This window comes from Camelus bactrianus, chromosome 18 (assembly GCF_048773025.1).
Source record: "Camelus bactrianus isolate YW-2024 breed Bactrian camel chromosome 18, ASM4877302v1, whole genome shotgun sequence".
Taxonomy (NCBI): domain Eukaryota; kingdom Metazoa; phylum Chordata; class Mammalia; order Artiodactyla; family Camelidae; genus Camelus; species Camelus bactrianus.
In genome coordinates, this window is record NC_133556.1 from 8,356,266 (window position 1) to 8,371,270 (window position 15,005).

Here is a 15,005-nt window from a genome sequence, read left to right on the forward strand (position 1 = left end):
AGGTCTTCTCATGGCCTGTGAGGCCCCTACAAGGCCACCTCCCACTGCCAACCACTCTCTCTCCATCCCAGAGTGAGACACGCTGACAGTCCCCAACAGTTTTTATTTGTATTGGTCAAGAACTCTTTACAAAATCCACACACATGCATACACACACACACACACACACACACACACACACACACACACACACACACACACACACACACACCAGATGCCTGCCCTGGTTTGGCCATGCCCTGCTCTGCTCTCTCCCAGGATCAGACCTGCCTGGCCTCACCCAGGGTCGCCTTCATGCAACCCCATCAGGCTACCAGTGGAGGAGCAAAGAGAAGGAACCTCTTTTTTGGCTTCCCTGCTCAGAAATAGAGGCCTGAGCCCTGCCTGTAGGGGGCCAGGTAGGAGTGACAAGGAAACAGGAATGTCCCCTTCCCTCCTTCAAACTCCCTGAGTTGCCAGCTTAGGCCCCAAGCACCACAGCTGCTAAGGCCTTGGGATCATCTTCCGGTTGAAGCGTCCCCATCCCCAATTAGCAGACCAGAAAATGGAAGTCCAAATAGGGAGGATGAGTCCCCCAGGTCACAGCCAGTTCTTCCTGGCTTCCAGGAGGTCAGAAGAAACCCTTCTTGACCACCAGGACCTGGGACAGAGGGAAGTGCCCAGGGCAGCTGAGTGAGCGGAGGGTCTGGCCAGCACTATAAAGATTTGCCAATGGTGCCCTCTGTGACTGCCCGTGTGGCTTGCTCGGGTATACAGTCTGGGTCCGTCAGGATGCTGGTAGATGTACTCAGCTGGCGTAGGGAATTCAAAACAGCTGGGGAAAGAGAGAGAGGGGGAGAGACACTTTCTGGGGTCAGGGCCTACCCTTGGATGCTGAAGACAAAGGGAGCAAAACTGTTAGCCCCTCCTAGACCTCCATCTGCAGGTATCCTGGTAGCCCATCCGGGGGCACAGTGGGATGGCCAAAACCCTAGGCTAGATTGAAGACAGGCTGGACCTAGGGTTGGAGTAAGGTGGGACACCCTGCCCTGAGGCCTGGACAGCTCCTGGGTAGGCAGGTGGCTCACGTACTTGGCCGGAGAGCAGGCAGGGAGCAGTACTGGTCCAGCCAGGCCAGTGAGGTCTGGCGGAGGCTCTGCAGGCTTGCTGTGGACACCATCCCGTTGAAGGACTCGAACAGAGGCCGGATGAGGATGCTGAACTGGGCCCAGGTCAAGGAGCAGGCCTATTATCCAGCTGGTACCCTCACCCACTTCACACGTAGCCCTGACATCTGCCCAAACCGGGGGAAGGGTCTGGCCACTATCCAGCCTTAAACCCCAAAGACCCCACTATACCCGCCCTCCCATCCTACCAAGGCCTGCCTAGCTCTCTGGCTCTCAGCCCCCTCCCCCAGCTCCTCCATGGCCCTTCTTCTGGGCTAGACTATCCCCCATCCCTGGGCTAGACTATCCCCCATCCCTGGGCTTCCTGCCCCAGCTCAGGCAAGGGCTTGACCAGGTAGGGGAGTGAGAGATTCAATGTCTTCCCGAGGGCCCGCCCCAATCATGTTACTCAGAATTTAGGTTCTCCCAAACTGCCCCTGGGACTTTCTGAGGGGGAGGCTGTGGTTCCCCCACTCAGGGGCTCCCCCTCAGTTTCCCTCTACTCCCAGCCCATCACTGGGCAACACGGCTGACCAAGATGCCGAGGGCCTAGAAGGAGGGGGTGGAACTGGAGCCCCTTCCCCTGGGAGCAGCTTTGAGATGCTGCCTGGCCTGGGGAGCTGAGCCTGCATCAGGCACAGTCTGATCTGGCTGCAGTGTTCACCCTGCAGCTGGCCAAGCAAGGATACTACCCAGAATTTCCAGTTATGCAGCGTGCGGGTCCGGACATAGTCATCAAACATGTCTCGCATTTGGTCGAACCGCTGGTGTGTGATGGGCACCCCTGTAGCAGGCAGCTGCTGCTGGCACAAGCTGAGACCACCGGGTGCATCAAGGGTGAGGAGCCAGGCCCCCCTTGCCCGGCGTCTGCAGGCCCCCCGCCCCAACACCTACTTAATGGCAGCGTTGAGTTCCTCGATCTGGTCCCGGAGCTGCTGGGCCTCCTCCTGCTTGGCCGCACGTTCCTGCTGCAGCATGGCGATGTACTCGGCCGTCTTCTGCAGTGTGGTGGCTTTGCTCATCTGTGGCAGCACAGGTGGGCTCAGGTGCTGGAGGACCCCCACCCTGGGACTCCCTGAGGCACTGGGATGGAGGAGGCAGCCGGGTGTGTGGAGGACTCAGGGCTTAGTCTTGCAGCAGGGATCCACAAAGGGGTCCCTGTGGCTCTGGGGTGCCAGCCTGGGCTGGGGACTCACCTTGATGTTGGGCTGGGTGCTCAGTGTGCTCACCAACCCATGCAGCGTGTCAAATCCCAGCTTGATATTGAAGCGCCGCTTCTGCTCTGCAGAGATGTGCGTGATGCGCCGGTTTTCCATCTGGGGGACAGACAGCAGGGTGAGCCTAGGAGGGAGTGCAGGAGGGCCCGAGGGGAGCAAACAGATCTTAGGGTGGGAAATGGTGCCACCTTGTTGTCTGGACGGCCCTGGCTTAGGATGGGTTGAGGGGGAGAGGTGCGGATCCTCAGAGTCCCCGGGCCCGGCAGGGAGTTGAGCTCCCCAGACAGCCGCCGCTCACCACCTGTGCCAGGGACAGACAGACCCACAGACGGACTGACACAGGGGAGAGGGTTCCATTGCCCTGACCCTCTCATCCTGGTCCCAGACGTAGTACCCTCTTCTTCCTTCTCCTCCCTCCACCCAGTACAGTCCCCCAGTCCCTGCAACCCCTCTTTACCGCTGGATGCTGGGGGTGAAAGCCGCTCCACTTTGGGAACAATCAGGGGCCTGGGAGGGGCCAGTGTGGCCGGGCCCGGAGGTGGCCCGGGTGGTGTAGGGGCAGGGGTCGGGGAAAAGAAGGTGCAGGGGAATTCAGGGACTGTCTCCTGCTGGGGTGGAGAAGGGCGGAGAGTCAGGGTGAAGCCGAGGGGCTCACCTCCACCTCCCAGTGCCTGCTGTCTTACCGGGGACCCTGGAGGCCGGAGGAGGGCGCTGGACACAAGTGGTGGTTCCAGGGCTTGCTCAGGCTTGGCTGTGCACAGGCAGAAATGTGAGGCTGCTGGAGCCCCAACCCCGTCACCTCCCAAGACCCCATCCTTCCCCTCCTAATAGCCCACACTCCTTTGGGGTTCAGGGCTCAGGTCCCTAATTCCTTGCCACCCTTCCCCCTAGCTGAGCCGGCCCCTTAGCTTCACCTTCTGCTCCCACAGGCTCCCCATTTCCACATCTGGTCTCTATGTCCCCCCTCTGTCATCAACCCTGCTCCCCCCAACTCACCTGCTGTGAGCAGCTGTGTGAGGCAAGGGTTGTGGCCCCCGGCAGTGGCAGTGGGGCTGGCAGTGGCAGGGGCCAAGGTGGGGGTACTGGGCTTCTGCCCCCTAGGGGATGGGGTGGGGGGCTTGACTCTGGGCCGTGCGCCTTGAGGCGGTATGAAGTGAGGCCCAAACGGGGGGTCTGAACACCCTGAGGGTAGAAGGTCTATGGGGAAGGGGGCCGGGGCAGGGACCGGGCCAGGCTGTGGGGTGGGTGGGAAGGCTGTGGGACCAGACACTGGGGACACTCTTGAGGCAGGAGGGACTGTAGGGAAAGAGAATCTGGGAGAGAAGAGAGGCTCTTCCTGAAGCAGAGCAGGGGGCAGAGCCATGGGAGGGAAGTGCGGCGGGGCACAGGGCTCCAAGCCAAGCTCCTTGGCAGGGCTAGGGTATTGGAGGAGGGGTGGGAGTTGGGGAGGGGGTGGGAGCTTGGGCTTGGGGTCTTCAGGAAGGAGGAAATCAGAACTCAGGAAGGCACTGGAGTCCAGGGGGCCAGGGCAACTGCTTCGAGCCTGGTTGGGGGGACAGAGAGCAGGGGAGAAAGCTGAACTTTGAGGCCTCCCGGGGAGCCTCTTCCGTTGGCTGAGCTCTGGACTGAGCACTGGGAGAGACAGGGGAAATGATCCTTGCCCTCTGACACACACACACCAGGGAAATTATAATCTACTGAGGGGAGGGAGTAGAACACATGCACAAATTGGCCATGAGAAAGAGCATCAATCTTCCTGCCCACCCATTCATTCACCAAATAATTTATTACTCCAACCAACCACCATTCTCCATCCATTCATCTACCTATTTATTCTCTCATCTGTGACCTGGCTCATCTACCTGTTTTTCCACCAGCCCACCAGGTACTGAGCCCATTCATCAATCCATCCAACCATCTGTTCTCCCTTCATTTACCCACCAACCCAACTATAATCCATCCATTATTCCACCATCTGTATATTCATCAGCCACATATCCATCCACCAGCCCATTCATTAATCTACCAAACTATTCATTTTGGGGTGGGGTGTAATTAGGTTTATTTATTTTTACTTAAGGTACTGTGGATTGAACCCAGGACCTCATGCATGCTAAGCATGCACACTACCACTGAGCTATACCCTCCCCGCCAAACTATTCATTTTTCAATCCATCCACCAGCTCATCCATCCAACCAACCACTCACTTACCTATATATACACCAGCCATGTAAACATCTACCTCCATCTATGACCCATTTATCTCTCCACCAACACACCCATCCATCTACACATTCATTCACTACTTGCTCAATCATTGGGCAACCATTTACCCAGTGCTGTTAATGAGCTTGAACTGTGCTAAGTATAGAAGATGCAGTGGTCAGCAAAGCATAGCCCTTCCAGCAAGGAGCTCACTGTCTAGTCAAGGAGAGACCTCTCAAACAGTGAGCTGCAATAGTGCCTGAAAAGTCAAATGATGAATGGAAAAGTCATCTAGTCTAGCATTGGGGGGGCAACCTCTGAATTGGGCCTGGGAGTTCCTGAGCCAAAATGGTAGATTCACTGCTTCCTAAGCACACATGCTCAGCTTCTGCCTCTGGACTTCCGTTCATGCTTCTCCTCCCATCTGGCTTGCCCTCTGCTGGTCTTTTCTGCCCAAACCCAACTCATTCACTGAGGCCCAGAACTCCCCCCTCTTCCAGGAAGCCCTCCACAAGCAGCCCAGCCCTAGGTAGTGCCCTACTCCATCCTCCTCTGTCCTTGGCCTCCCTCCCACAACCATCTTGTCACTTCTGCTTCATGAGGGTCTTTCTCCCCCTCCAGTCTCTCTTGGGTCCACCAAGCATACTCAGGAAGGGCCCTGAATACCTCCTGGGTGTGGGCAGGTGAGCTGGGCAGGACTGGCTGGGGTGGGGTGAGCTCACCTGCAGGCGGTTATGCCCGGAGAGGTGGGTCATGCCCGAGGAGGCAGGGGGTACCTCCGAGCCCAGGATCCCACTGCTGAGGACAGGGTCAGCCATAGGGCCGAAGCTGGGGGGCTCTGGGAAGTTTGAAGGTGTAGGCGTCTGTGGGGGGCGGTAGTTGGTGAAGAAATCTGTAATTCAGATACAAAGGGCATTAGCCATTAAGGCTCAGCAGTGGGCCGGCCCTGTCCCCAGGCTGGGCTGGCGGTGGGGTGGGGGCCGGCGCAGGAGAGGGGCCTTCCACAGGAGATTGTGAAACTGGGAGAGTTTCTGTCTCACTCAGGGGAAGCAGCAGCCAAGGCTCGGGTGGGATGGGCCTGAGTGGGAGACAGGGGGCACTGCACGAGGGTGTCGGCAGGACCCCAGGAAGCAGCCCTCCCACCGAGCCCCACACTTGGCTCCTGAGGTGTCCCCTTCCCCATCCCTAGGCCTGGGCACCCCAGGTCTTGTCTGCTTCTGTTACCAGAGGGGGTGGGGACTAGAGCGTGCCAGGGAGGGAAAGGGTGGGGTCCAAGGGGAGGATGTCTGGGATGGGGAAGGGCATGGGGGTGACAGGAGTTCAAGGAGTGAGTTAGGGGTGAGAGGGGTCAGAAGGTCAGTGGGTCTGGGACAAATTGGGTTTGCTGGAAGGTCAACAGGTAGGGCTAGAAGGGTAGAGCCCAGGAGTGCGGTGGAAGGGCTAAGGGGGATCAGAGCAGGGGTCAGAACAGGGGCCAGAGGGTGAGCTCAGAGTGGAGGCAGGAATTGGGAGGGTGCTGGAAGGCCTGGAAGAGCTGGCAGGGAGGGAGCCGCCAGATTGTTTGAGGTGCAGGTTGTGTAAGCCCCAGGCTATTCTGGTTTTGGGAAGCAGCTGCCTGTGGCCTAACCACATCCCGGGCCTGGGCGCAGCCCGCCCACCAGCTCCCTTCCGGGCACCTTTCTCTGACCCTGACCAGCCTTCTGTCTGCAGCAGCTACCAAGGCCTCCCGGTCTGGTCAGACATGACTCCACCGGCCTTGGGTAGGCCCTAACCCCCCAGGGGAGAGAGCTGGCCAGGCCTTTCTCTCAGGGGCCCCAAGGAAACCCAGGAGTGGGATAAGACGGGATAAAACCTTGAGCCTGACAGGGTCTTGTTTGTGCCTCTTATGTGACTCTGGAGCAGCCGCCTCTGTGTCAGTCTCACGCAGCACTTGTCTGTCTACCTCCCGGTGTGTCTGTCCCACTGACTGTAGCTCTGTCTGAGTCTGTGCTCGTGCCCTGGTGTGAGGTGCTCAGTGTGTCATATCTGCCTGTGCCCATGTCTGTGTGTGTCTGTGTTTTTCTTGGCCACAAGGGCAGAAGGGATCTTGCTGTCCTCCTGCCCCACTTCAATAGAAGGACTAGGTGGCAGAGGGTAAGCAGTCACTGAAGCTCCACCCCTAGCCCCCAGGGACCACGGGCCTTGTCCCTAAGCCCCTTCAGGCCTGGCCTCAGGATGCTCAGGGCCACGGAGCAGTGCCCTCCTCACTGCTGCCGCCCGCTCCCCAGAATCGGCGGGCTCACAGCACGCCTGGCTCAACCCTGAGTCACCACCATCCCCTCACCATAGCTTGTCCCCATCCCACCTTGGGAGAAGTCACTTCCTAGCCCTAGCCTGTTCCCCACCACTGACCTGCCATCCCCTGGCTGAGCCCCTCTCCTACCCCTTGCTTCCCTGAGTGTGGCTCACCAAGCCTCTCCCCCTCACTGCGCCCACCTCACCAAGCCCCCTCCCTCCAGAGAGTTATGGCCCCCTCACTGGGTCCCTTCTCAAGTGAGGAGCTCTTAGGGACACAGCAGCAGCCCTGGTGGCACTGGTGCTCCCTGCTCTCCCAGGTCATGGAGTGCTTGAGCAGACCATGCTGGCCACCTCCCGTGTGTGCCCCACACCCCTGCCCGTGGGCTGCCCTCTCGGGCTCCCTCTCCAGCAGCCACACCAGACTGCGCGAAGTTGCTTCTTAGCCCCAGTCGGTCAGGTTTTGCCCAGAGCCCCACGTGGGGGCCACTGGGCTCCTACCTGTGGCAGGAGTCTGTGTGCCCAGACGGGGCTGCTGCCCTCCCAGGCTGGTCTGCTCCCAGGGCACTGCCATCAACACTTCTGTCCCTGCAGCCCCCACCCCCGCCCAGGGCTGAGGCAGGGATGGGGGTGGTTCCTCATTCCCTAGTCCCCGCCCCATAGGCCTCTACCTCTTAACTGACAGGCCCAGGACCCTGTGGGGAAGGACTGGAGGGGTCAACAAAACTAAGCCTTTATCTCAGGAACCCCCTTTCTGCCCCCAACCTAGGCTGAGACAGGCTAAACCTCCTTGTCTGGCCCGAGTCTGGCTCTGGAGTCCCCTAAGTGTGTGAATATCAAGGGCGTCTCCAAGATCTACAGCTAAGTGAAGAAAGCAACATGGGAAACGGGCTGTTACGAAAACAAAAAGATATTTGTCCACGTGTACTATACAGATATGATAGCTCTGAAGGGACACGAGAAACCAGTGACTGGTGGCCAGGAGAGGGAGGCAGGGAAATGGACTACTTTAAAGAACGCTCCATAAGGTATGATTCCCGGGATTTTCCTAAAAATAACATAGGAGAGAAGTGGGTGAGGTTCCTGGAACTCCTCTCTCTCCCTACCTGTGTGTACGCTTGAAACGTTCTTTAGCAAATAGTTTTTTTTAATGAGTTATATAAATACTAATAAATAGACCCAAAGAAATCAAAGTCTCTCTCTCCCCTGAGGGCCCAACATCTACTGCTTTCCTGGGAGCGCCCCTGAGCCTGGAGCTTCAATGTTCCCGGTTCCCTGTCCCCTGCCAGGTACCCTGTCTGGCCTTGCTCTCACCTGAAGCCACACCAGCTGCATCCCAAGGTCAGAAAAAGGGAAACCAGGAATATCTCTCAGAAATCAGCCAGACCATCCGCCCTCCCAGAGGGGCCTGGGACCGGCCTGAGGTCTCAGTCCTCCTGGGGTTTTCCTCCTACTGATCTTGCCCATCCACCCACCCAGGGGAAGGGGCCTGCCCCACCTGAGATCTCCATGAAGTCATCCAGGCTGGGCTGCAGAGGCGTCAGGTCTGGCTGGATCATGTCAGCATTACCAACATAGGCTGGAGAGGGCAGCGGTGACATCAGGGGCATCAGGCGAGGTGGAGTGGTGCCACCCATCCCCGGCCATCCTCCCTTGACTGCCTGGATTCCCACAGGTCTCCCTTCCCTGGTGCAGGCCCTCACCGTCCTCTGGGGGCAGCTGCAGGGGCGTGGGGCTGGGCTGGGTCATGGTGAAGAGCGTGTCGGAGATGTCGGAGAGAAAGCAATCGAGATCCAGAACCTGCCGCCCACCAGGCTCCTCCTCTGGGCCCCCCAGCAGCACAGGCACCACACTGGTGAAGAGCTGCTCGCACCATCGCTCCGGTGGATGCCACCCTCCTTCCGCCTGGGGAGACAGAGCCATCAGCAGCCCCAAGAGGGCTCCACTGCCCTACTCCCTCCCAGCCTGGAGACACAGGGGTCTCCCACTGGCCCTGGCTTTTCCATATCGTCCCCCTGCATGAGGGATGAAGTAGTCAGCCCCCAAGAGGGCCTCTCTGCACACAGCCCCTCCTCTCCTCTCTCCGGTGGACCCAGTTTGCTGCCTAGAAGGCTTGGGTCACCCCACTGGCCTCTCTGCCTGGGATCCCAGTTCTTACAGCCCTCTCTTCCCCCATGCCTCCCCATCACTTAGTCAACCAGAAGGCTTGGGGTCTCCCCACCACTGTGCTCCAAGGCTTCCCTTCCCAAGGGGAGAAGAGCTCAACTAATCAACCAGAGGACAGCGGCCAGCCCACTTCTCTCACCTCCCACCCTCACACCCGTCCCTGCCCTGCCCACCCAGAGGGAAGCGTCCATTCTTTGGGTCCAGGGAGCACCTACCTGCTTTGGGGCCTGGAGATCCCCTTCCCTGCTGGACTTACGGAGCTGCAGGAACACACAGAGGTGGACACTGGATCCCTTGCCCCCTCCTCCATCACTCCCCGCCAAGGCGTCCTCCACTCGCAAGCTCCCCAGATCAACCGGATCCCTTATTTCCCCTCGGAGGCTTTTCCGCCCTGGGAGGTAAGGAGGCTGCGAGGAGGCCCTGTGGCCACGCGGTGGCGCTGTCAGCCTGGGTCAATGGAGGGCGGGGGTCGGAGTGGAGGCGAAGCCCCTCAGGGCTTGAGCAAGAGAAACGGTGGGCGGCAGCGGCAGGGGAAGGGTCCCCACACCGACCCTCTTCTTATAGTAGATGCGCCACTTGTGGTACTCGCGCATCACCACCTCGATGCGCCGCTTCCAGTAATTGCCCTCCAAGACGACGGCCTGGGGACAGCAGGGAAGGAGACTCAGCGTGAGGGGCAGCATTGACCCCACCCTCACCCGGTCTCCCTCTGGGCCAGCCCCTCCCACTCAGCACGAGGAGTGATGGGCGAGAGGGGCTGGGCTTTGTAGGGCGGCGTGTGATCGGTCCAGTGGTCTCAGCTACCTCCGGTTTCCGGTGCTCATCAGCCTCAGGCCCCTGCAGGGGGGTCACGAAGCCACACACGGGGCTCTTCCTCCGCTCCACATCTGAGAGAAGGGGGGCAGGTCAGGGATGCCCAGCACCCTCATCTCCCACTCCCAGGGCATTGGGACTCAAGTGCCACACTTTGAAATCCTGCCTGGCCTTTGCTGCTCAGATTAAGTGCCACCTCCTCCAGGAAGCCTTCCTGTTTGCTCTCCCAGATCTCCCTCCTCTATGAGACCCTGTGAAATGAGCCTTCCACAGCCCCTCTGCCTCCCTTGGGAGCCTAGTAGGTGTGCAAACAATGCTTGCTAAATGGGATTATGGGGCCACAGGGAGTGAACTTTGCCAAAAGGTCCTGGTCAGACTGGCAGGCCAGGGGACCAGATCCCTGGTCCCCTGCCTCAGGCTCCTTGGCACTGCCCAAACCCATCTCAGAGAACCACCCCTGGTCCACTTCAGGCCACCTGCCTGCGCCCTTTCTCTGCCTCCTCCACTCCCTTCCCTATCTCCAATCCTGATCTCTCCCCAGGCTCTTTTTTGGCCTATAAACAAAATTTAGGCTCTCCTTTACCTCCCAAAACTTTCCCTTCCTTTGCTCCCCAAGCTAACCTTCTTCCTGGCTCCCCTTTGCTTTCCTCCTAAACTCTGGAAGAGCTGTCACTCACCTCTACTTCTGCACCTCCCAGTCTTCACCTCCTGTAACTCAGCCTCTGCCCCCAAGCCCACCTCACTGACCCAGCTCCTGAACTCAAGGCCCTGGCCCTCCCTGGTCCCATCCTCCTAGACCTTAGCTGCAGGCACCCCCTTCCTCCCTAAGCCCCAGGAACCTTCCCTCTGTTCTCCTGCCTCCCTGACCACTTTTCACTGGCCCTTCTGCAAGGCCCACTCCCCCAATCTCTCTCTTCTGCTCCTTTCCAGCTGCCTGGGGAACCTCCACTAGGATGTCCCAAAACATCGCTCTCAGATGTGTGGGAACGTCACTCCCAAGCCTGTGCCTCCGCTGGACCACCAATCCCACAACTCCCCACCATCTCCCAGCGTTCTGGTCTAATCCATGGACTAACCGTCTTAATCCTAAGGATGTGTGACATTTCTTCCACTGTCCCCTCCCCTCCATAGTCTCACTATCATTCTCTTGCCTGGTGTCATTTCTCACTCAGACCTCCCTGACTCCAGCCTCACATTCTGCAGCCCATCTTCCTCTGGCGGCCAAGCCAATTCTTCCTAATGTGCAGTGCGGGCCAGCAGCCTACCAAGGGGTGGCAGGTGCAAGAGGGATGAGCCAGGCAGCCCTCCAGCAGCCCCCACTCCTGCCGCTTTCCTGAAGCCCAACTTCAAACCATCCGTGCTCAGGGAGACAGAGTCCTGACATTTGTCATTGGCCTGCTGTGTGCTGTTGCTAATATCACAATAATAGTAATAACTCACCTTCAGGGAGCCCTTGTGTGTATCAGGCCCTGTGCTGAGATATGGATCCTCTATCTCGCTGCAAACTCACAGCAAACCTCAGCAGTAGGACCTCTTATTGCTCCCACTTTACAGATGAGCACGCTTCAGCTGGGAGAGGCTAGGGGCCTTCCCAAGGTCACAGAGCTAGGGTGTGCTAGAACTTGATTCATCCCCTCCTCTGTCTGACTCAGAACCAGGGGTCCTTCTATTAACTTGATTGACAATCTGGGTGAGGACCCCAGGTGGCATCAAAAATTCCTTTTGAAGAGAAGGGTTTACATTTCATCCAGCTTTGGGGGGAAGGGTAGAGGGTGAAACCTCGGCAGGGTGGGAGGCTGTGGTGGGTAGAGACACCCGCTCCCCCCAGCCTATCAACTTCCTGGTTTGGGCAGGGCCCATCCTGAGCATTCTGGAAGCCAGCCAGCTGGAAGGAGTGCTAGGCTGAGTTGGAGAGCCCTAGACTCCCAGCCACAGCTCTGCTGCTTTTATGCTCAGTGACCCTGAACAAGTCACTCACCTCCTCTGGGCCTCACTTGCTCATCCATAAAATGGGGATAATAATATCTATCTCCCAGGGTTGCTAGGAAGCCTTAAATAGATGATTTATGAAAGTACTAGACACATAGATGAATAGAAAGCAACCAACAAAACAAACAAAAAAACCTACTCCTTTTCTCTGCTTGAATAGAATCCAGTGGGGCTAGTACAGGGAATACCATGTGTGGTCCCTCCTGGACTGTGTGTTCCCAGCTCAGGCAGACTTTGTTCCTGCAGCAGGACCTTACTGAGTTGGACAAGGTCCCAGCACAGGACCAACTGGTCTGTGGTGTCTCAGTCTCTGCTGCCCTGCCACAATTGGGGGGTGGGTGGGTCTCATATCCCCAATGAATGACCATGACCTCCTCAGGGGTACATTAGATTCAACTATCATTTATTAAGCACCAACTTTGTGCCAGGCCTGTTCATACCCGTTATCCCCATGCCAGCCATGAAAGTTAGGACTCTTGGCCTCATTTTATAGGTGAGAAAATGGATTTAGAGAGGTTGGGCAACTTGCCTGCAGTCACACAGCCAGCAAGGGCAGAGGCAGAGTGGGAAACCAGCTCTGGGTGACTCCAAGTCTAGAGTCCCTTCCACTCTACCACGTGGCCTCTCTTGGCTCCTCCCCCCACATCTCCCTGTGGGGGCACCTGATGGATGTTCAGTAAGGACTTCAGTGGAAGGCTGGTAGAGACCCATGCAGTTTCCCCATTTGCGACTGGCCCAGATAGAGTTGAATGCCTCTTTCTACCCTTGCATTTGAGGCACCTGACGACACGAATGGGATGAAGAAAGGGCCTGGAACTGCTCCCCAAATCTCAGCCCCCCTTAGTTCTTTCAAGGGATGACCCCTGCTGTGCCCAACTTCACAGTGGAGAGGGCCCTCTGGGGCACATCCCCCCAAACCCTCTGGCGGTCAAAAGCTGTTGAGAGGTCCTGGTGCTGGGGACCTAATCTCCCCCCCAGCACTCTGCCGGGGCTGGCCCTGGGGGCCCTGAGGGCCCTGGGGCTTTCTGGGGCAGTCCCCGCGCCAGCCCTCCTGCTGGGCCCGTGGTTCCCACTCACACTGGATATACCAGGCCCTCCAGATGGCGTTGTTGAGACGGATCTTGTCCCGACACAGCAGCTTGAGACCTTTGAAATTCTTCCACTTGGGAGAAACCAGCTTGCCACTGTGAGAGGGAGAGGGCTGGGTTAGGGGGTGTGGAGAAAGGGGCAGGTTGAAGGGAGCTTCTGCAGGGGCTGGCTCCACTCTCTTCCCATGCACCAGGCACTTATCTATGGTGGGCAATTTAAGGCCCCCCCTCCCCAAATTTTGCCCTTCATTCTAACCTGCCTGAAATAGCGACCCTGAGAGGCAGGCCTTTAAAACACTCCTCCAGGTCAGCACCAGGGGCTTTAGCGTTCTCTGGCGAGACCTGTTGAAACTTGTTGATCAGCTCAGTCCTCATAACAACAAAGCTCAGTGGCCTCACAGGCATCTGTCTCCTAGGCTGACTAAGAAGGGTCTCGCCCGTTTCTTACTGAAGGAAACTGAGGGTCAGGAAGGGAAGGGGACGTGCCTAAGGTCATATGGTGGAGACTCACTCAGGCCCCGTGGCTTTTTCTCCACTGGCCCCCTTAGGCCCAGGGGAGAGGTAAGGTTTTTCTGGGTAGAGAGGGAGCCTCTTCACCAGGGACAGCCCCCAAGCAGCCAGCCACTGCCTTTTCACTGCCCTTTTGCTGTCTGGGCAGCTCAGAATCCCAGGATGACAATCTGGACTGAGCTGGATGATGTGTCCCTTCCTAGGGGTGTGTGCAAGATGACAGCCACCAGGACCCAAAGGAAGGCAGCTAGGATGGTGGAGTGATGGGCAGCGGGCACCTTGACCCTAACCCTGACCCTAACCGTAACCCTAGTAGTCTATCAAATCCATGAGATGGAAGGGCCCTATCAAGTGAGGGACTTGACTCTCAGGGTCCTGCTGGGCTCAGGCCAAGTCTGCCACTCCCAGGGAGCTGACCTAGGAGGTCAAGATGTTCAGGGTCTTAGACCCCTGCTGGTCCCTCCCTCCCCTTAGTCCACAAACTGAGGTTTTATAGAATTCTCCTCGGGCCCACCTTCTCCAACCTTTGCTCACATGGAAGGCTGAGGCCCCAAGACTTAGTCTTTTAGAATGTCAGGCTCTCTCATCCAGGGGCCACTCTCTTATCCTGGGAGTGAGGGGTGGTGGGTGGCAGTCTGACTCCTGCAGCCCCTTGAGTGCACAGGTCACTAAGTCCCCTCTCCTCTCTGGTCGCCAAGCTCCTGTGTTTGCTTTGGGGTGGGGTGGGGTGGGGTGGGATGGGGAGTGGTGAGAACAGCCACACCAGGGCACACCAGGCCTCATTACCCAAATAGAGTACATGGCCCAAGCACCCAGGCCCGCTGGCTGGCCCCCTTCCTCCTAAGTTAGATAAACACCATCTGTCTAGCAGGGAGATAAGGTGGGGGGCACCTGATACCTGCTGGACCAGCTTGTTTTGTGGCACGTGGGGGGACTCATGAGTTTGCTGCCCCAGCCTGTATCCCAGCAACCTCCCAGCCCACTCTGATACCCAGAGCCCCAACCCAGGCTGCCTTCCCTCCCTCCTTCATTTCCCTGCTGGGGTTATAGTGTTTGTGGCCAGGCAGGGCTGGGGGAGGTGAGACGGTGACAATCAAGCCCAGAGGAAAGGATTTGGTCTGTTCTGGGCCTGTTGGCTGGGGTGGGAGGAGTGGGCCCAGCCTGGAGCAAAAAGCCTGTGCCCAGGGTTCAAGGGCTTCTTATGACTAAGAGAAATTCTTGGAATCTTGGGGATGGGATGGGGAAAACTCAGAACTACCCTCCACATGCATACACACATATCTACCTTGTGGAAATTGCCTTATAGTCTCCCTGACAGGGTCCTGCTTGCTGACCCCCATCCCTGAGGCCATTTCTTCCGTAACAAGCCAGCTCTGACCATGAACAAATGTCTTCTTGGAGCTTCCAGAACCTGCCTCCCTGAGGCTTCCACCCACAGAACCATGGAACATGGGCCTTCTCCCAGTGGAGTGGTCCTCTCTCCGTCCATACAGCCCTGCTAAGGGTGCAAGCTGGCCAGACATCTGCAGGTTGTCCTCTGGGTCAAGCTGGCCCATTCCTCCTAGCACCTCTGGACCCCTTGCCTTGCTGTCCCTTA

The 15,005-nt window shown here is 57.9% G+C and overlaps 1 protein-coding gene across 4 annotated transcripts in view; it reads right to left on the bottom strand.

The window, feature by feature from the left end:
- Nucleotides 1–83: 83 nt before the first annotated feature.
- The window catches only part of MLXIPL (MLX interacting protein like), a 31,004-nt gene continuing 16,082 nt past the window's right edge, over nucleotides 84–15,005 (bottom strand). For 2 of the 4 annotated variants that reach the window (XM_074345914.1, XM_074345916.1), the window contains 17 exons: nucleotides 13,155–13,240; nucleotides 12,888–12,994; nucleotides 9,813–9,895; nucleotides 9,560–9,649; nucleotides 9,224–9,268; nucleotides 8,546–8,747; nucleotides 8,341–8,421; nucleotides 5,291–5,460; nucleotides 3,359–3,905; nucleotides 3,046–3,113; nucleotides 2,820–2,970; nucleotides 2,551–2,663; nucleotides 2,342–2,461; nucleotides 2,040–2,167; nucleotides 1,835–1,958; nucleotides 1,072–1,201; nucleotides 84–814 (listed from right to left, as the gene is read on the bottom strand). In XM_074345914.1, coding sequence (XP_074202015.1) covers nucleotides 696–814; nucleotides 1,072–1,201; nucleotides 1,835–1,958; nucleotides 2,040–2,167; nucleotides 2,342–2,461; nucleotides 2,551–2,663; nucleotides 2,820–2,970; nucleotides 3,046–3,113; nucleotides 3,359–3,905; nucleotides 5,291–5,460; nucleotides 8,341–8,421; nucleotides 8,546–8,747; nucleotides 9,224–9,268; nucleotides 9,560–9,649; nucleotides 9,813–9,895; nucleotides 12,888–12,994; nucleotides 13,155–13,240 — 2,364 coding nt within the window. In that variant the 3' untranslated portion in view covers nucleotides 84–695. The remainder of the gene's footprint in view (nucleotides 815–1,071; nucleotides 1,202–1,834; nucleotides 1,959–2,039; nucleotides 2,168–2,341; nucleotides 2,462–2,550; nucleotides 2,664–2,819; nucleotides 2,971–3,045; nucleotides 3,114–3,358; nucleotides 3,906–5,290; nucleotides 5,461–8,340; nucleotides 8,422–8,545; nucleotides 8,748–9,223; nucleotides 9,269–9,559; nucleotides 9,650–9,812; nucleotides 9,896–12,887; nucleotides 12,995–13,154; nucleotides 13,241–15,005) is intronic. The other 2 variants (XM_074345915.1, XM_074345917.1) reach the window with 2 other exon arrangements.